This window comes from Choloepus didactylus, chromosome 8, assembly GCF_015220235.1.
Source record: "Choloepus didactylus isolate mChoDid1 chromosome 8, mChoDid1.pri, whole genome shotgun sequence".
NCBI lineage: Eukaryota > Metazoa > Chordata > Mammalia > Pilosa > Megalonychidae > Choloepus > Choloepus didactylus.
In genome coordinates, this window is record NC_051314.1 from 125739540 (window position 1) to 125759556 (window position 20017).

The 20017-nt window shown below is 52.3% G+C and overlaps 2 protein-coding genes and 1 long non-coding RNA gene across 4 annotated transcripts; 1 reads left to right on the forward strand and 2 right to left on the reverse strand.

Moving 5' to 3' along the window:
- Position 1: 1 nt before the first annotated feature.
- LOC119542208 lies at positions 2–1014 on the reverse strand. The gene is made up of 3 exons (XR_005218435.1): positions 955–1014; positions 736–797; positions 2–560 (listed from the first exon to the last, which is right to left on the reverse strand). It is a non-coding gene; the product is annotated as an uncharacterized LOC119542208 (long non-coding RNA).
- Positions 1014–5451, reverse strand: LOC119542928 (basic proline-rich protein-like). The gene is made up of 4 exons (XM_037847508.1): positions 5442–5451; positions 4196–4849; positions 1274–1345; positions 1014–1033 (listed from the first exon to the last, which is right to left on the reverse strand). Exons 1-4 carry the CDS (start codon positions 5449–5451, stop codon positions 1014–1016), a joined length of 756 nt encoding a protein of 251 aa, XP_037703436.1.
- On the forward strand, positions 3768–18496 carry MLF2 (myeloid leukemia factor 2). 2 transcript variants are annotated; one of them, XM_037845524.1, is made up of 9 exons: positions 3768–3787; positions 14542–14619; positions 14888–15014; positions 15273–15308; positions 15936–15989; positions 16387–16515; positions 16684–16843; positions 17435–17647; positions 17917–18496. In XM_037845524.1, exons 2-8 carry the CDS (start codon positions 14570–14572, stop codon positions 17620–17622), a joined length of 744 nt encoding a protein of 247 aa, XP_037701452.1. In that variant the 5' UTR covers positions 3768–3787; positions 14542–14569; the 3' UTR covers positions 17623–17647; positions 17917–18496. The 2 variants fall into 2 exon arrangements, with proteins under 2 accessions (XP_037701452.1, XP_037701451.1); XM_037845523.1 differs by lacking the exon at positions 3768–3787 and adding an exon at positions 13744–13942.
- The last annotated feature ends 1521 nt before the right edge of the window (positions 18497–20017 follow it).

Genomic DNA, 20017 nt, shown 5'->3' on the forward strand with positions numbered 1-20017 from the left:
GTTAAAAACAGAAGCGCGACCGTTTCTTTATTAAATTATACAAAAAGGGGAGGGGAGGGGGGCAGCTCTGGGGCTCGGCCCCAACCCCGGCCCCACCCTGGCCTGGCGCTGTCTGAGAGGAGGGGATCTGAGGGAGTTCCAGGGATCAGGCAGAAGGATGGGGCAAGAAATGAGGCTGGACGATGCGGAGGTGGGTAGGAGAGGCTATAGGTGAAGGGGTGAAATTTTCTAGGGGGAGGGAGGAAGCGATCAAGGAAACGGAGAGGAGCAACTAGGGCCCAGCTGGGGAGCTCAGATGAACAGGTCAGGAGGTGGGACAATGGCAAGTGAGGATGGCTGGGGTGGTGTCTGGAGAGGTGGAAGTGAGAGGCTTGGGGGATAGAGGAGGGTGGCCACTCAGGTGCGGGGCCGAGAGCAGGGAGCCAGGTGAAGAGAGGCTGGGCTTTTCTGTCCCACCCCCACCTCCAGGCCCTGAGGGGCCTCCCACCCCCAGCCCGTTGGCAGGGGGCTCATGCCGACGCCCCATTTTCTGTCTTCTGCCGCTTGGGATCTGCTTCATCCTGTAGGGAAGGAAGAGTGGGGGTAGCTGTAAAATGGGAGAGGGGGCCTCTCCCGTGTCCCAGCCCTGCTCCAGCCTCCGCCCGAGCCACCACAAGGATCTGGGTCCGAATCCACAGGGGTTCCAGCCCCTTCTGTATCCCTGACAGCCCCTCAGGCCCCGCAACCAGCCCAAACCTCCTCTTCAGCAGCTCTCTTCAGCGCGGGCCCTTCGTCATCCTCTTCTTCTTCTTCCTCATCTGAGGAGCCAGAAATGGGTCATTGGAGAAGGGCAGGAGGGTCCAGCAGAGACCCCCTGAGGTCACCCTCAGCCCTGCGTCAGGCCTTTAAACCCACCCTGACTCTGTCCCTTTGAGACCTGCCTTTCCCAGCCCCACCTCTCCTGCCCCTCCCCACCTTCTTCCTCCCCTTCATCCTCCTCCTCTCCATCCTCGGCAGTTTCTTCTTCTTCCTCCTCAGCTCCGTTCTCCTCCTCCTGTGGGGACCAGGAGAGAGACAGATGTGTCAGGCTGGCTGTGCACCACCCCCCACCATCCCAACATGGGCACCCAGTGAGGAAAGGACTTGGGTGAGGCCTGAGGGTGGGGCAGATGAGGAGGGAGGGGCCAAGGAAAGGCAGGGCCCAGCAGCCCAGCAAGGTAACTTGGAGGGTGAGATCACTGGGAGGGGGGACAGTGGGGCAGGTGTGGTCACCTCCCGCCTTGCCCCTCCACACCTCCACCACTTCTTTCTTTCGTTCTTTCCGGCTTGCCTTCTCCTCCACCTTCTCTTTCTTCTCCTTCAGGTCCTGCAAGGGAGAAAGAGGTCACATTCAAGAGCCACACATGATCTGCAGCCCCCAACTCCCTCCAGCCCTGGTTCTGCGTCTTTGCAAAGAGTGTGGAAGGGAGAAGATTGCCACAGCTTAGAGACAGAAGTGCTTATATTAGGGCCAGCAAAGGGGCTGAGCCCAGAGACCTCCTTCTCCAAGATCAAAGTGGGCAGGAGGGAAAGTCTTAAAGCAAAGGGGAAAAGGCAGCCAAGGTAACTGATCCCCACTCCCATCAAGTTCTTCCAAACCTCTGGCTGAAGAGTTCAGCTCAGCAAAGCAAATCCCCTCCATCTGCTGGCAGTCCTTGGTGCCCCACTCCCTCTTGATGTCCCTCCACCCCCTTTGCCTGCCCCCTTCTCCCAGTCTGCTCTGCACTGCCTTTTGTCTATCTTGGGGGGCCTTTTCCTGAGTACTCTCTCCTGGGATCCCTCCTAGCTTCTCCTGCCTTTGTTTCTTTCTGTTTGTGTCTCCCTAATCCTCATACTGCTACTTGGCCAAACACTACAGGAATAGGGAGAGCATCCCAGCCCAATTCCAGACACCCCTCTACTTTTCCCCACCCCTACCCCCAAACAGTTGACACAAAGTCAAGTGGTTTCCTCCTCCCCTCCACTTCCTGATAGTGTGTGTGGGTATACGGAAGGGGAAAAGTGGCCATTTCCAGTTCAACTGCAGGAAAAGTAGGATAAAAGAAACACAGAAAGGAAAGAGCATCAGCCATGGCAGATGAAGAGACAGAGAAAACAAGGTCTGTGCCTGGGATGGGATGGGAACGTAGACAGGGAAGGTCCCTGTTCGAGTATGCTCCCACCCTCCCTCCATATTGCCCCCCTCCTTCAAGCCCCAAGATCCCAGCAGGGAAGTGTCTGATGTCCTATTCTGATGTGGCAGAGGAGATTGATGCTCATGTGGAGGAGTCCCCTGTGGACACTGCACCTGCCCTTCCAGTTCAGATTCCAGTCCTCTCCCCACCCCACCCCTTGGCAGGCACTGAGTGACACTGTGGGTGTCCCTATGTGATCTGATCTGGTGTTGATATGCAACTGTGTGTATCTGATTCCACGTGGACGGAAGTCTACTGTGTGAGTAGATCGCCCTGGGCAAGTGTGTCCTTTCTGGAAGAGGATGGGGATAGGAGAGGGGTTGGTGGGTGGCAAATGGCTGGCCCGGGGGTGGGGGGTGGGGGATCATTCAATTCCCCTCCCCTTTAAGTGGGGAGGAGGAAACAAAACACTTCACCTTCTCTCCCCAGCTAGGTTTCTTCTTCATCCCACTTCATTTCTACATCGTTGCTATGGCACACCTACCACCCAGCGGGCTTTTCCCTACCACTGGGGCCTGGGGCTACTGACAGCCCCAGGTCTGTATGACCCTGGCCTGAGTTTGCTGCCTGGGCTGATGGAGGAAGAGAGAGTGCAAGAGAGGGAGGGAAAACACCAGAGCCCAAAGTCCGAGGGGCCAGGCCCTCTCCTCCCCTGACCTGTCCTTCTGGTCACTGTCCTTCCATGATCCCTTTTCCAGGAGGGTACGTGACCTAAGCCCTCTGGCCTCATTTAGTCAACATGGACCCACACACTGACACAGACTGACACCGATTCAGATAGGCAGCTACCGAAGATAGCGTGCCCACGCGATCCGGAGACACATGGGCCGGTGTTTGGGCATTCTGGCACTCACTCTGGAGACAGCACCAGAGCACTCGGCACTCACAAAGCGGCAACATGGCTCCAGAGCACGACATCTCCACATGCACACACGTAACTGACACGGGCAGTCCCACACGTTCTCTGGATTTCAGACATACAAAGACACCTACTCAGTGAAGTCACATGCCACCGCACACACAGTACCCAACCGGAGGGCCCCCCACCAGGCACACCTTGTGGGACAGCAAACGCGTCCTATCTCCTACTGCCTTTAATCCCACTGGCTGTCCCCTTTCGGTTCGCAGGCTCCTCACAACGCCCCCCACACACCAAGGTCGGGCTCCCAGCCCCCAAACCCTGGCGGCATTAATTTCCCAGAGCGACACTCTGCGCGCTCCCTAGGGAAATTAGTAGAAGGCAGGAAGCGAGGCAAGGGAGAAGGGATGGGGCCGGGCGAGAGCTGATGTGGGTAAGGTCAGCGCGAAGCAATGCCGAGCCTCAGCTTTTTCGAAAGCTATTCCCGCCCCCCCTTCGAATTTTTTAGGAATTCAAGATTCTTTTAAGTCGAGGGGGAGTGGGAGCAACGGAGAGAAAGGAAAGCTGAGGGCCAGAGGAGGAGAGGGAATGGCTGTAGACGGAAGGAAAGGAGGCCATAGCTATCGGGGGAGGGAAGCGAGACCGTCGGGCCGCGAGGGGAGGGGCCGAGAGGAGTAGCCTCCCGGGAGAGCCCTGTTTACACTTGAGGATCTCAAACCGCTTAGCAGGAGGAAAGGTGAGGTCAGCCTCGAAGGAGAGACGGGGAACCGAGACGCGGGAATGGGGAGAGCGGGAGAGGGAGCACGGTGAAGTGAGCCGCGGAGAGCGCCGACGGGAAGCCGGCCGGGGTAGAGGGCGGCGAGGTTGGGCCGGGAGGCCTAGGGGTGGGGACCGGCGCGGAGCGGAGCGGCGAGGCCGGGGGCGCGGCGCGGTGCGCGCGGGGAAGCTAGAGGGCGCTGGCGGGAGCCGCGCCGAGCGGGGTCGGCAGCGCCAGGCCCGGGAGCGGGGGGGGGAGGGTGCGGCGGTCCGCCGGGACCTGGGCGCGAGGGCCGCGCGGGGCCGTCGGGGGAGACTGGGGAGCGGAGGGCCATGCCGAGCGAGACCCGGGGACGCGCGGGGTCCCGGCCGCCGCCGCCGCCCGTACCTTGGCGCTCAACTCGGCCGCTGCCTCCACGCTCTTCTCTGACATGGTGCCGGGGCCGGGGCCGGAGCTGGCGGGGAGCCGGGGTCCCGGGGCCGGGACGGAGGGGCCCTGGACGGCGGAGAGTGGCCGCGGCCGGAACCTGGCGCGGTGGCGGCGGCAGCGGCGACAGCGGCAGCGGCGGCCGCTCAGCAAGCTGGGTCTCTGCAAGAGGCGGCAGAGGCGCGCGGGGTGGGGCGGGGGTGGGTCTGGAGCGGAGACCCGCAGGGTTGCGGCCGTCCGGAGGGCGGGCGGAAGGGCGGTGCGGGCGGTGGCCGGCGCGCTCCGGCCGCGGTCGCTCGGTCCTCGGCTCGTCGCCCCCGCACCAGCAGAGCTGCCGCCGACCAGCCGCTGCCGCCCCCGGGCAGGGAACCCGCTTATAAGGCGGCGCTGCCCGACGGGAGGGGCTTCCTAGGGGTGGGGCAGGCGGGAGCTGGGAGGAGAGGAGAGGGGAGGGGGATGGAAGAGGAGGTTGGAGAGGTGGGGATAGGAGGATGAAAGCGAGGGGAGGGAGAGCACGAGAGGGGGGAGGGAGGACGGGAGCGGGAGGGGGAAATGGAGAGACTGACGGCGCGGAGAAAGAGGAGTGGGGCGCGGAGGTGGGAAGGGGTGGGGTTCCTGCGGGGAGGGATCTCTCCGAATCCCGACCTACTGCCTACGAATGTGGAGTCTGTCCTTTGGGGGCGGGCTGGAGGGGTGGCCAGAATCCTAGGGACCCCTCCCACCAAAGCCTGAAATTTTGCTAAGGGATGGGGTAGGGGTGCAGATGAAAAGACAGGGCAGGTATTTGAGAAACCAAAAGCTTAAAGAGGAAGAGGGTGGGAGAGTTACTTCCACAACCCCGCTGAATTTCCCCTCATCCTGCGTGTACATTCTCTCCTAGTGGCCTTGAGAGGGGATAGGAAAGCAGAAAGGGCAGCCCACCTTCTTTCCCGCCGGAAACACATTCATGACCCTGGCTGTCTTCTTTCCTGGCTCTTTCTCGTGATCACAGGAGAGTCCCAGACCCTCTAGTTGCCTTTTCCTCTTCCCACCTCTCTCTGATCTTTCACCTTTCTTATTCACCCATCTTAGCTCAGTTTTCTTTTCCTGGTCCTTCTGTTTTTCTTCAGCCAACTTCACTCCTCTGCTCCCAGATCCCTCCTTCACCACCATTTATATCTCGCATCTCTCTCATTTTTCTATCACCTCCTCTCCACTTCTCCTTTACCTTCCCCCATCTCTGATCTCTTTCCTGTTCTTATCTGGGTCTGTCACCCAGCCCCTTGGCTGATTTTCCTCAACTCCTCTTCATGTCCTCATTTTCCTCATTTCCTCTCTCATTGCTTTTCCATTTCCTCCGCTGACATCTTCCCCAGCTTTTCTATATTATTTTTGCCTCCTTGGCAAGGGGTCCAGGTCTGGAGGTCCAATCCCATCCTATTTCACACTTGTTCAGCTCCTCAGCCTGTTTCCTGAGATCATTTTGAGAAGCTTGGGACTTCAGGAGAGGACAGGAGCTGGGGAGGTGTATTAAAGGTCAGGGAGGTGGATAGAGTAGAAGGCTGGGGTTTGGAAAAAGATGTCTTTGGTGTGTGTGCACTCCCATATTTGTCACCATCATTATATTTCATCTTTTATCATTTTCTTAATAAAAACATGTTGATCAATATCATAATTATTTAGTCTTTGAGTGCCTAAATACACTATCTTTTGATCCCTTGGTGTACACACCTCCCAATTTCTCTTTCTGACTCTTCCATTAGTTTCTAAGTCTGGGTCTCCTCAAAGATCTTTGGGCTCCACCCGAGTTTTTCCTTGCCTGACTCTGTCCATCTTTTCTTGGAGATCTTTCCATTTCCCTCTCACTGTCTGTTTCTCTCACTTACTGATTCTTTAGTGATCTCTCACCATCTCCATCTCTGCTCTCTCTTGCTTCATTTCTCTCCCTCTCCCCCCTCCTATGCTCTCCCCCCACCCCCATAGTCTCTCTGTCTCTCTCCCTCCCCATCAGTCTCTCTTTCCTCTCCCCCCGCCCTCCTTCCCTCTCCCTTCTTTCCATCTCCCAGCCCCGCCTGCGGTGTCGGACACCCTGCTGGGCTCTTACCCCGTTGTCCTGGTAACCGCCCCCCACTCCGGTCACCTCCACTCCCCTCCCCCTCCAATCACCGCCACCAACTACCTCCATCCACCTTCCTCCTATTTTTCCTGAGAGCCAATAGAAACCCTGTTGCCAGGTGGAATGCTCATTTGAATCATCCAATCCAGAAGCCTAACTGCTTGCCCTGCCTTATATGGGGATGTGAGGAGGGCCACTCCCTCCACTCCGGCCCCACTGGGGACCAGCCCTTCCACTGTCCCTTCTCCCCGCCCTGGAGAGAGCTGGGGACCCTCCCTCTCACCCTTCTATAAGACGCCTGGCCTCCCATTCCACTAAATGGGACCACCAGGGTTAGGGTGAGGGTGTGGGCTGGACTATGGGCTGGGCCTCAGGGCTGGGGGTGGGAATGAGGTGTGATTAGGGAAGGGGGGGCGGAGAGAGTCGGGAATTTTGCCCAGGGAGGGGTGTCTGGGAGCGGAGGCAGCTGCAGTGGAAAATTCCTGGGAGATGGAGAAGCAGAGAATGGGAATCCTGCCCCAAGGCCCGAGGGAGCTCCTTGAGAGTCTGAGAATGGACACTGGGGTCTTTGCATTGCCTGGAAAAGATCCGGGAAGCAGGAGATCTGGGTCTAATTCCCTTTCTGCATGGGGGAAGCATCCTTAGCCTTCCCTGACTGGTTGGACAACAGACCAGTCTCTTGAAATCTTGGCTTCATGAGAAAGCAATTGGAAGTGAGACTTGGGTTGAATTTGGAGTGAGTGGGATGCTGAAAGCCTACCCCCACGGTCCTTGGGGTTAGTCTCTGGGCCTCTGGGGCCAACAGTGTTAGACGACGGCAGCCTGTGATTGCCCCTTTCCGTGGAACTATTTCTGAGGCCTTGTGGAGGCTTGCCTATTCCTAGAATTCTGTCACTCCACGGTCCAATTGAGAATTTCTCCACAAGTTGAATGAGGAAACCTGTGGTTCTTACACGTTTTCCAAAGGTGGGAAAAAGGATGCCAGGCGAGAACAAGGGAGGCCTGAGCCCCCTGGAATCTCTAACTTCTGGCCTGACGTTCTAGAAATCTAGCTAGCTACTATGCAGAAGTTGTTCAATTCCAGTTATTTCCATATCAGTCTTGGTGAATTCTTCCCCCTCTAGCTACCTGGGATTTTTTAGTTTGCCTTCTGGTCTGATAGGTTAAGTGCTAGGGAAGGCGTAGTTACCATTCAAGACATTAGCAGATAGAAAACTAAGAGTTGAGCCATCCCCCTTCCTAATTTACGATTTTTTTTTAATCCCCACCCCACTCCCAATGACCTCGTCTTCTACTCCCTATTTATTCTTTGCTTAAAAAAAAACCTTTTAAAAAACATAATCAGTGGAGAGTTGAGAGGAGCTGGACAACTAGAGACCTAAAGTAGCCCTAACTTGGATCAGGAGTATGTTGCTCCCTGGAGCATTAAATAAATAAACAAATAAATCCTCTTTAACAACCCCAGGGCACATTTGTCATGAGCACCATCAGTTAGTCACATCCAGGAGCACAACCTACTCACCCCTGCGTAGATTTAAAGGCAAAGACTTTTATGTTTCCTTTTTTGTCTTCCCTATCAAACTTGAACCCTTGCACTTCCACAAACTTTTAATGAGCTCCCAGGTGGAGGTAGGCACTGGGACATGTGATGGAGACACAAAACTGAATACAAAAAGACCTGGTCTCTGCCCTCAAGAAATAGTTGGGGAGTCCTGAGAAAGTCAGTACAGCATGATGGGGGTGTCTATCTAGGGGCCTCTTTCCACAGACAGACCAGCTGGCACCCTGTCCCACCCTCATGGGCCCTTGCACCTGACTTTGCAAATCCTCTTTCATTTTTCCCATACACTGTTCCCAACTCAAAACAGCTTTCCTTGGTTCCTCCATTCTCACTGATGTCCCCTTTCTCCTACTAGTACAGCCCTAGTAGGCACAAAAGAGGAAGACCTCAATAAATCGTATTATTTATTTCCTAGCCCTGAGGCACCACTCTGGTCCCTTCACTTAATCTCAGAGCCCTCTCACCCTTCTTCCTTTGAGCAGGCTGGGAAAATGTCTGTGCTGCCTGGATACTGGCTTGCGTCTCTCTGACTTGGGGGTCTTCTTACTAACTACTATATCCAGTTGGTCTCTGTCTATCTTTTGGTTATGAACATCACAATCAAAATTTCTGTGGCTTTTCTACTTCCTCTAGAACTTTCTCCCCAGCAAAAAGAATCAGTTTCATCATTGTTAAGTCTCTTGCAGATTCTCTGATTGGCTTTTCTTATCCTCTATCCTCCTTCCATTTTCTCCCCCAAAATGCACTCTTTAAAAAAGTAAAAAAAAAAAAAAAAAAAAAAAAAACACGTTTGTAGGTCCTCAAAAAAGTCCAAAAGGAAGACAACATTTATTTGCACTGTCCAATACAGTAGCCACTAGCCATATGGGGTATTAAGCATTTGTTCTGTGGCTAGTGCAATGGCAGAACTAATTTATTTTATTTTAATTAATTTAAATTTAAATAGCCACCCTTGACTAGTGGCTACACAATCCTGGACAGCACCCCTTTAGAGTTTGGCCCTGAACTGCCTCTTTTTTTTTCCACCTCCTTTCCCACATCCATCCCCAGTGTTCTGTAAATAGAAGGTCATAGAGTAACTCTGGCTCTTTATTGCATTTAAGGTCATCTGGGTCACTGTGATATACTTTACTATAGGTATGTGTTTGCTCAGGGTTTCCACATTTTCACAGATTAAACAGACTCCATGGCTGTTCCAGAAGAGAAGAAAGTAAAAATGAAAAGGTGAGGGAATATGAGGCCAGAAGTGACAATGAAAGACTTAGTTCTCCCAGAAGGTAAAAGACCAAGGGAGGACATAAGGACAGGGATGATTGGACCCTTCTGGGTGACCTTGGTCTCAGAGGTCCTGTTCTGACTCTTCACAGCCTCCCCAAGTTACTCCATAATGCACTTCCATGGCTTGAATACCCCAAACACTGATGACTCTCAAATCCACACCTTCTAGCTTCTTCCCTGAGCTCCTGAGTCTGCCTTCTGGTTACATCCCCCTGGATCCTCCACTGGTCCTCGCACTCAACACATTCTACCCGAAATTCCCTTCTGTTTCCACTTCAATTAAAGGCACTTCCCTTTGCCTGTCATTCACACCAAGGAGTCATCCTACACTCCACCTTTGCTTTCCCTCCTGAAGTGAATAAACTGCCTTTTCTACCTGAAGTACAAATAGACTGTTGTAGTTTCCTTACTTAAAACCTTTTGATAGCTTCCCCCTGCTTACAGGATAAAGTCCAGAAGCAAATAGGACCCTTCAAGATCCAGTCCCTTTTAACTTTCATAGCCTTATCTGTCATCGTTGCAGTGTTGTTTCTTCAAAAGTTCTACTTCAGCAATTTTTTTTTTTTTTTTTTTACTCCTCACATTTCTCCCCAAATGTGGCACACCACTGTGCTTTTGCAACAACTCCATCTCTGTCTGGCATGTTCTCTCTGGCTTCTCCACTCCCACCCCCCAAGTCAATCACACCGTGATTGACTGAACCATTTTTGCCCTTTTAATATACATCTCTTTCTAGTATATTAGTATATCAGGATTATAACTGATTACATGTAGCCACTCTCACTAGGCTTGAACCCTCCTGGGCAGAGACCATGTCTTACTGGTCCTTTTATTCTACAGCATTCAGCACTATGCCTGGCATATAATAGGAGCTCAGTAAATGTTTAGAGCCTGGAACTATCACACCACTAGTTCTGTCAAGGTATTGGGCTCCAATCTGTAACGCCCAAGTGAATCACAAGAGATACCGCCTTCTGGAAAACATCTTCTTGAAATGATCCAAGGGAAACAAAAAGTTCTTGTTATGATTTGAAACTCCAGTACTAATACCAACCATAAGCATTAGCATCTCTGCCCCAAGATAGCCTAACATCTAATATCTTATGGCCAAACTAGGTATGGAATTCACTTATTCCTGTTGCCTACAGCTCGTTCTGCCTCAGGTGGTTTGCTTCCAGCGGTAGGACTTCCAGGTCAGTTATCCTGTGTAGCCTGTGATAAGGATTTTCCAGCCAGTCACAATTTCTGTACATCCTCAAACCAGCACCTGTACAGTAGCAGTGTGGCAAGTGGAATGGTCATTTATTTCTCATTCAGTTCCCAGGCCACATACCCTGGTGTCATCCTTGACTCCTTTCTTTTCATACTGCACACCCAGACCATCAGCACATTCTTTTAGCGCCACCTTCAAAATATATCCAGAATCTGACCTATCCAGAATTCTCATCTGCTCTGCTACTTCTGACCTGCTCTAAACCAGTATCAGGAATAATCTGGATTATGGCAACAGCATGCTAAGAGGTCTTTCTGTTTCTGCTGCTGCCCCTCACAATCCTTTCCCCTTTTGTAGGCCTTATAAGGGCTTATGTAGTCCCACGTGATCTGGCTTCCTTCTTCCTCCATGACCTCCTCGTCTTTTGCTGCTCTCTTCCCTATGTTCACACCCGCCTAGACACATTGGTTTCTTTGTTGATCCTTGAACACACTAAGTGTACTTCTGCCTCTGAGCCTTTGTGCTTGCTATTTCCTCTGCCCTGTATGCTCTCACTCTGTTTCCCTCATGTTGTTCAGATCTCTGTTTTCATCTCACCTTATCAATGAGGCCTTCCCTGTCCATCCTGTATAAAAAAGAAAGTACCACCTCCCAGCTGCCTGCCGGTGCTGCTTCCCCTTTCTACCTTGCTTTATTTTTCTCTATCAGATTACCAAATCTTCAGAGCCAGGAATAGTACCCGACACATAGTTGGCACTCAATATTTGTAATGAGGTTGTGGATACAAAAACTAACTGAAAAGCTGATTTTAAAAAAATGCCCGAGTCACTTTTTGACCTCACTCTCTCCACCTGAGGGCACCTTAGCCTAATTTCCAGGGTTTTATCTGCCGCCAACAACACAGGTGTACTTATACATAGGCATTCACTCACTTTGGCTCCAGCAGGAAATTCAGTCTTTACTGACTCCAATAATATCAACGCCCCACCCTCACTCGGTTCAAATATCCAACTGCACTGGGATTGGTCCAGCTGCGTGACCTCACATCTAAAGAGGGCCTCTTTTCTGGCCCAGCTCTGCTCTCTCAAGGACTTCCTGACTTTGGCTCCATCAGAGCAGTCAATGTAGGGACCACTTCGTTTCCCTTCCCAACACTGCTTATCCACCTTGCCTCCCCCATGGCAGGGCCCACTCTCCTTCCTTCATCTTATCATACAGGGGACACTAGTGACTAAGGAATTCCTGTTCATCACAGTCCACTGGAGATAGAGAGGGAGAAAGGAAGAGAGGGAGAGGAGAGGGAGAGAGAGGAAAAAGGGAGATAGACACACAAACTCTGGCTGTGAGGAGCGGAAAGATTACTGGTAAAATTATATTTTCCCCCAAATCCCATTTCATGGAGAAGATGGCTGCCTATGTGATATGTTTCCAGGGACTCTGAAAGTGGGCTTTTGCATCTCCTCCTCCTCCATTCCCACCTGTTCAAGGATTTCTTTTTAACCTGGGAAAAACCCAGGTTTGGGGCTTTGTCTCTCAGTTAGAAGCTAAGCTGTAATTGTAAATCCTCCTAGGAGAGGTAATACATTGATTTAAAATCATGGAAAGGTAAAAATGATTGATACCAGATCCTTAAGTTTTGGAAACAAGAGAAAGGGCTTTAGTCACCTAAAGGCAGTAGATAGAGGATACTAGGTAATGGAAAAAGAATAAAAGGAGGCAGCTAGAAGCTAAGATTTATCTCCTACCCAATTCTGTTGAAGGGGGAAATGATGGCCTGAGAAGGGAGAAGCTAGAAGGTGAGAGACCACACATAGTTAAGTCTGGGCAGCAGAGCCCTCACTGATGTGACTCGATCACATGTCCAACTGCTTGTGTTTGGGGCAAGAAGAAAAGGGCATGGTGGATGTTGACAGAGATGGAGCATCTGGAAGATAAAAGATTTTACCAAGTTTCTTCCCCAGAAGTTTCAATGAAAAACAATTTTTCTTTCTTTATTCTACCTCTGTCTTCCTCTGGCTTTCTTTGGTTTTGCCAGTCTTCAATTTCTGTCTGCTAATTATCTGCCTCTGTTCCCCTCTGTCTCCACTATTGTGTCTTCACCTTTAATAATGGCCAAGTCCAAAGAAACCTGAAAAGACCTGCTCCCAGCACCTTTCCCTGAGTCACCAGGGACCCTCCTACTTTCTCCCCCTGGGAATTATTGGCAACAAGTTTTTCTCATTGGGCCAGGTTCCACACTGCACTAATATGGCTAGCAGCCAGAGTAAAGAACCAGGGAGAGCTAGAGTTTGGATGAGTCTGGTTTAAAGCCTATCCTAGATGGTTCAAATACCCTGACCTCAAGGGGGAGGGCCCTTATTTCCAGCAGAGCCAGCTTTTATGCAAGACATTTAGTAAGTCAAAGTACCAGTCTTTGGCCTTGGAGTCAGGTCTCTTGGGTCCTGTTTTCAGCTCTGCCCCTGGGTGATCTTGGTGAACAGCTCTCCACCCCTTTCTTCTCCCAGTAGACCCTTGACCTACCTACCTGAATTTACACAAGTGATCAGTGCAGGCCTGGGCACTCTTGGGGACACGCGGGTTAGAGAAAGAAAAGGGGTGACTAGCAGTAAAGTAAATGATTTCAGACCTAGAGCCTTTCCCCAGGCCCACCCTTCACAGATAGGTAACTGAGGGGTCCAGGAGCCTCTTGAGGTCACTCCTCAAGGGGTTGCAGTACCAGCCTGGCCGAGGAGCGCCACCTGGCGGCCAGCCCACCCCCTAACCTGGATTCTCTTTGCCTAGCCCGAGTTACCCAAGTCTGAAAGCTATCCCTGGGCGAGAGACTGTCACCTCCTCCCCTCCGTCACTCCGGGGACCCCGCCCCCTGCCTGGAACGCTCCTCCTCCCAAAAGGACTGGCCCTAGAGAACCGCCCCCGCAGAAATGCCGCCCTTCCTCCCTCAAGGGATGAACACTTCCCCTGTAGAAAATCTGCTTAATGCTCCCCCCAGGGATCTGCCCCACCTAGTCACTCAGAGAACCCGCCCCTTCCCATGGGAATCTGCCCCTCGTCCTCTTTCTCCCCCGAAGGGAGCTTGCCGCACCCCCTGCCCCCGCCCCGTCCCTCCAGAGGAATGGACTCCTTCAATCTTCCTCTCCACCCCCTTACTAGGAGCCTCTTCCTGTGCACGGAACTCAAATCCAGGTTATTCATGAGGCTTCCCCGCCCTTCGTCCCCAGAGGACTCCGCCCGGCCCAGGCTCTGCTCCCCCACACCCTCCCCCCTTCGCCCGCGGAGTCCCCGGTCGTCGCCCCACCCTTGCCACTGGGCGGAGCTCCCGCGGGCTCGGCCCCGGGGTGGGCGGTCCCATCGTGACGTCATTTCCGTCCGGGCCTGGCCGTGGTTCGGGCTCCGTGGGCCGAGGGGGGGTTGCGAGGTGGCTGCTGTGGGAGGAGGAGGCGCGGGAGACCGAGGATCTCAAGCTGGGACCAATCCCCGAGTCCCAGGCCGCAATCCCCGAGCCTGCACCGCACCTAAAGGCGAAACCGGCCGAATGGGCCGCTGAGTCCGAATCGGGGACTGGTGAGGCGCGGGCAGAGCCGGCAGCCCCGGCCTGGGGCGGGAGCGGGCCCGCGGGGCTGCAGGGTCTGGGAGACTGGGATGCAGGGAGGGGAGAGGGTCAGGCTTGCCTCTCCTGCTCGCCCGGCGGCAAGGCAGGAGCTGGTGGGGGGCACCGACCGGCGCGGTGGGGCTAGCGAGGCCCCCCCTGGGGGAGGCTGGGCAGTGACTAGGTGTGAGGAGGGGGCGGGGTGGTTGGGGTCATGAATGGACCCGACGGCCCGCACTTGGGACTCGCATCCCGAACAGTGGCCTCGGGGAGGAGGAGTGCGTCTTCGGTCAGGGCTTCGGGAAGAGGATGGCTCCGAGTGGGGGAGGCAGAAAACTGAGAGGCTTGGAAATTTTTTCCATTGCCCTCAATGAGAAGGATTTGAAGAGCTCTTCTTTCTGTAAAGCGCAGTGTTGAAAACCCGGAGAAGGGTCTCCGTAATGTCTGGAGGGTCAGTTACAGTATTTGGAAGGAAAGGAGCTCTGAGAGTCGTTGCACTAAGAGATTTTACACACTGAGGGCATGTGCAAAAGCCCGGCCGTCCCCAAGTATCTGAGCTCCCCTATCTTTTCAGTGTGGAGCCCCCTGGAGCTAAGAGCAGGATGTTCCGCTTCATGAGGGACGCAGAGCCTGAGGATCCCATGTTTCTGATGTGAGTGTTCCCTCCCCCTCATGATCTAGAGCACTCATCCCACTCCACTTCAGCTCCCTGAGTACTTCAGGCAGACATCTGGGTTCTCAGTGCTGGAACTGAGAGGATGGCTGGATACTCGGCTCCAGCTCCCACTTAGAGGGGAATTAGGCTATATTTGTACCGCTGTTACCCTGAGACTGTTTTTTTTTTTTGGGGGGGGGGGGCGGGATGGGAGTGTTGACTGCTTGGCTCTTCTGCCTTCCATACTTGTATGCTCACTCCACAGGGACCCTTTTGCTATTCATCGTCAGCATATGAGCCGTATGTTGTCAGGTGGCTTTGGATATAGTCCCTTCCTCAGCATCACAGATGGCAACATGCCAGGGACCAGGCCTGCCAGCCGCAGGATGCAGGTAACTGTGCTGCAACATACCTGGGACCCAAAGAAAGGCTGGAGGGTGGTTAGTAGAGCACTTCCTTTTTCTTGCATTGCAGCCAACTTAGCAAATGAAATGTACTTCTAGGAGTGCAGGAAGGGGTCTGGAAAGAGGGCTTTGTGATCCTCTCTTGAAAAGAGGATGGGGAAAATAAGCTATGGCCATGCACCTGGTTTGGGATTGTAATGAAATACGATGTGGGCTCTAATTTCTGTTCCTTGTGTCTTCCTGTAGGCTGGGGCTGTCTCCCCCTTCGGGATGCTGGGAATGGTGAGTTCTTATCTCCCTTCCATCTCAGACACACATTATAACCCTTAGATGTTATTCCAGATGTGCCTGTCTGGAATAGCCTCATGGGTACCCTAGGATCTTCTCTTATCATAGTGTTCACAATGCTCTGAGACAGTTGGGTGCTATGAGCCCTCTGAGTTAAAGATGCTAACTTATTTGCTGACTCCTGTGCTTCTAGGAGTCATGCACATTAGGGAGATTTAATTATCTGGCAAGATTTGTTCTGTTGAGGAGGGAGGTGCAGTTGAAGGGACAACTTGAGATAGTTGGGTCTTAAGAGTATTTAATAATGCCATTCCCTATCTCTTTATAGGTTAGAATCCATGAACTTTGGCCTGCTTTCTAAAGATAAGGGGAAATTGGGCAGCCAGGAGAAGGAAAATTGGATCATAGCAGCCATAGAGACTGAGGAGAAGCTTGGCAGTGTATAGGAGGGGAGACGTCAGTGTTCTGGTCAGGGTGATGGAGAATGAGAAAGAACTGTCACTAGATGTGAAAGAAGAAGAGAAAGGGAACATGTAGCCATGAGGCCAGTGAGTACCCAAAAAAGATCACCTTTGAGCATTGACTTTGGTTTCCTGACTCTTTTCCATTTCTTTTCTTCAGTCAGGTGGCTTCATGGACATGTTTGGGATGATGAATGACATGATCGGGAACATGGTGAGACTCCTGTTCTTCCCCAGCCTTGTTCTCAGTGATGGCTGGCAACACCTCCAGTCCTCTGAGGCAGGAATGGGAAAGAGTGCTAGGGAAGGGTTCAAGCTGAATAAAGGAATTGAACCCAGAGAACACTGGGATCCTATATTCATTCTCATGCCTAAGTGTGAAGAAGCAACAGCACTCTTGTTAAGGCTCCATCTCTTAAGGGCCTTCTTGTTTATTGTTGGGCCCAGAGAGGTTTGGGGGGGTAATGATGAGGCCTGATGTTTTCTCAGTTCCCACATTTTGTGGGAAAGATATGAGCAGGAACAGGCAGTTGAAGGGTGGGATCCCTTCTCCAGAGAGGAAGCCCCTCCCTGTTCAGTTAATCTTACTAGGCCTACCCTTTTCTCTTCAGGAACACATGACAGCTGGAGGTAACTGCCAGACCTTCTCATCCTCCACTGTGATCTCCTACTCCAATACGGGGGACGGTGCCCCCAAGGTCTACCAGGAGACATCAGAGATGCGCTCAGCACCAGGAGGGGTGAGTTGGGGAGCTCTCCTATCCCAGAGAAGACAGGATAGAGGTACCCACAGAAACCCTGGCTTCTGTTTTTTTCAGGTTTGGGGTTTGGGCCATGTTTCTCCTGGGCTGGTGTATCCAGGACTTCGGAAGGGCAGCTGAGTATGCCACGTTCTGTCTTTGTCTCAGATCCGAGAGACACGGAGGACTGTGCGGGACTCGGACAGTGGACTAGAGCAGATGTCCATTGGGCATCACATCCGAGACAGGGCTCACATCCTGCAGCGCTCCCGAAATCACCGCACGGGGGACCAGGAGGAGCGGCAGGACTATATTAACCTGGATGAGAGTGAGCTTTCCTTCCTCCTCATCACCATTCCCCATCTTGGCTAGCAGCCCCTGTGGGTTAGGAGCTCTCATCAGCTTTCTCTCCCGGCCCCTATAGATATTTCTTGGACAAAGTTGGAGGGAACCCCTTATTTCTACCCCACTTGGAACCTTGTTGTCAGCTCAGGAGCTGAGCCAGTGCTGGCAATGTCCTCACTAAAATGGGGCAAACATTAGTATTACTAATGTTTTACCCATCTCCATCTGATCAGTTTTTTTCTTTCTCCTCCCTTCAATTTTTTCAAAATGATAAATATTTATTAAATACTTATTATGTTCATGGGACTGTGCTTGTCCAGGGGGAGCTAATTAAATAATTGTCCCATTCCTGATTTCTTATCTCAGTGGTTATGCCTTAGGCCTACCAGCAGCTTCCAGGACCATGCTTAATCTGAAGGGACTAAGTAAAGAAGTTACTGCCCTCCCCCCAGCACAGCCTCACCCACATACTTACAGTGTTGGCCCATTTTTTGGTCTTAGAAGGCTCTTGCATCCACCTCCAGAAGCTGTAACTGTACACAGGCTTCAAATCTGGTCCCTCTGTGCTCGCCAGGCGAGGCTGCAGCATTTGATGACGAGTGGCGGAGGGAGACATCCCGGTTCCGGCAGCAACGCCCTCTGGAATTTCGACGGCATGAGGCTTCAGGGGGTGGGGGCCGGAGGGCTGAGGGGCCTCCCCGCCTGGCTATACAGGGACCCGAGGACTCCCCCTCCCGACAGTCTCGCCGCTATGACTGGTGAGGGCCCTAGGCCCTCAGCCTCTCTTGTAAGTACTGGAGGATGCAGTTGGAACTGGAGGGTATCGGGCGGGTGAGGGGCTGGGGGTGGAGTGTTTATTGTGCACACTCCTCTGGTGTTCCCACCATGAGGCAGTTGGGGCACAGTTTCCCATCAAATACTGTCTTTGATCGTATACATTTTAGTTGGTAGGGAGAGAGGGACAAAGCTTTCCTGGAATAGGGGATTGACCCCCAGCTGCTGGGTTATATATTTTCTCTTCCTTATGACTTGTGCTCATCTCTCTTCCCTTTCCAGGTACAGACTGTGAGAGGCTGAGAATCATCCCCTGAAATAACTTTTCCCTCTCCAACTCCTACCCCCAATTTAATATTAAATTAACAGGCAAGCTGGCCCCCACCTCTCCCTGGGGGTCTCAGGGAGAATTCCTCACTGCCCCCTTTACCTACTTTTTCCTTCATTAATCCTCTTACCATGATGATTCCACTTCTCCTGTGTCCGGTAACTTGATTTTTCATTTTGCTGCTCCATCTTTGAACCTCCTCACCTCCCCCATTCTCTCCCTACCATGCATTGAGGGAAGGGTTTTGGGGGTGAGCTCTGGGTCTAGGGCCTTCTCCATCCCTCAGCTACCCTGGATCTTTGCCCATCTCTTCTTCAGAGGCCACTTCAGAGGCCTTAGCCCTTGTCCAGGGCTGTGGAGGCTGTGGAGAGAGAGAACTGGTCTCATTCCCATCTCTCCTGTCTCCCACCCACCCAACCACACTCACATCACAAAAATCTTCCCTACCCCCTTCATTACCTTTATTTTTGATTTGTGCAACTTGTTAACTATGTGTTTATGGAATAAAGGAGAATGGAAAAAAAGACCAAGTAAGATTCTGGCTCTTACTTCCTATCTTTTCCCTATTCGATTCAGCCCTCCTATCTCTTAGCCACATTCTTACCCTCCCTCTCATCTCCATGGGTGGCCTTCTTAACTCAGAGTTCAAGCCTGGTACCTCAGCGGTAATGACAGTGGGATTGGCGAGCACTGGCAGATGAGGGGAAGTAGAGGAACTCAGTCGGGCTAAGCTATGGGCATGAAAACTCAAACAACTGTTGCTGGTTCCCTCTCACTTTTTGCTGTCACTTCAATCTCCAGGGGGAGTGGATGGAATATCTCATAGGTACCTTAGGATTCTGCTGCCTTGGGCATACTTTTCCTGCTGGGCTGTGGGAGGGAAGAGTTGCTTTACAGATAAGGAGCCCAGATAACCCTCTGCAGACCTTCAAGAGGGAGGAGGTCTGGGGTCAAGCAGCATTCTTCAAACCCTCGACCCACAGTTGAGAATTTAAGGCCAGGGAAAGAAACCAGAGAAGAAAACTCACCTGGAACCTGAGCAGTACTGAAAGGGAATGAGGAGCTCTCAAATTTCCCCACGATGTTCACTGTTGCTTGACCTGGCCCAGCCAAATGGGTCACTCTGTTCTTCTTGGGAACTTACTTAATGGTAAATTCTTGGTGAGAGACTGACTGATGGTTTCCTCTTTATAAAAATCTTCATTTCTTTGCAGTGGGTAAATCAGGCAAATGACACTCTTGTGGTTCTGAGTCCTTTCAGGGAAGGGAGGATTTTCCCCATGTCACTGATGGACAATTAGATTCAAGAGGATAAGGGTGATTTGTCCAATCACTCAATGAGAGAAAGTTGAGCTCACCAACCAGGCACTGACTTCCTAGTGCCTGAGTTACTAAAACTGGCATGAACAGGGTGGTGCAGATGCATTACTAGAGAGAAATAACTCAGTGCTCAATGAATCCATGAATCCCAGAAGTCAAACAGGTGTAGATCCCTCTCTTGGTTGCTGAATTGTGAATGATGGAATCAAAGCATCCACAGCCCTCAGCTTCAAGTGTATTCTGTGCTCTGCAGAGGGGCACATACTCTGGGAGTGGGAGGAGCTTTCATCAGTTTCCTGAGGAAGCAGCAAGGTGAAAAGGGCCCTGGAGACAGAAGCAGCAGCCCGGGTCCTGGGTCTTCAGCTCAGCTCTGCCACTCACCTGGCCCTGGGGTCTGGGGCAAGTTATTCCTTTCTCTGGATTTCAGGTTTGTAAGTTTCTTCTAGCTACGAAATCTCAGGCTACATTTCATCCCAACCGTCAACCTGGATTTCAGTTCTGGTGCCCACACTCCTGGGTATAGCTCTGAGTGGGGGCTGGAACAGGGCAAGGGCTGCCCTGATTTCAATCTAGGTGAGGCAGTTGAGTGTTGCACAAGCTCCCATTTGGTTCCTGGCTTTCAGGCACATGAGCTAATTTTCACCCATGTTCTCTCTCTAGGGTGAGGACGGACCATCTGTGACTAGTTCTCAACAGAGATATGCTGTGGGGTATTAGGTGTTAGCAGCCAGATAG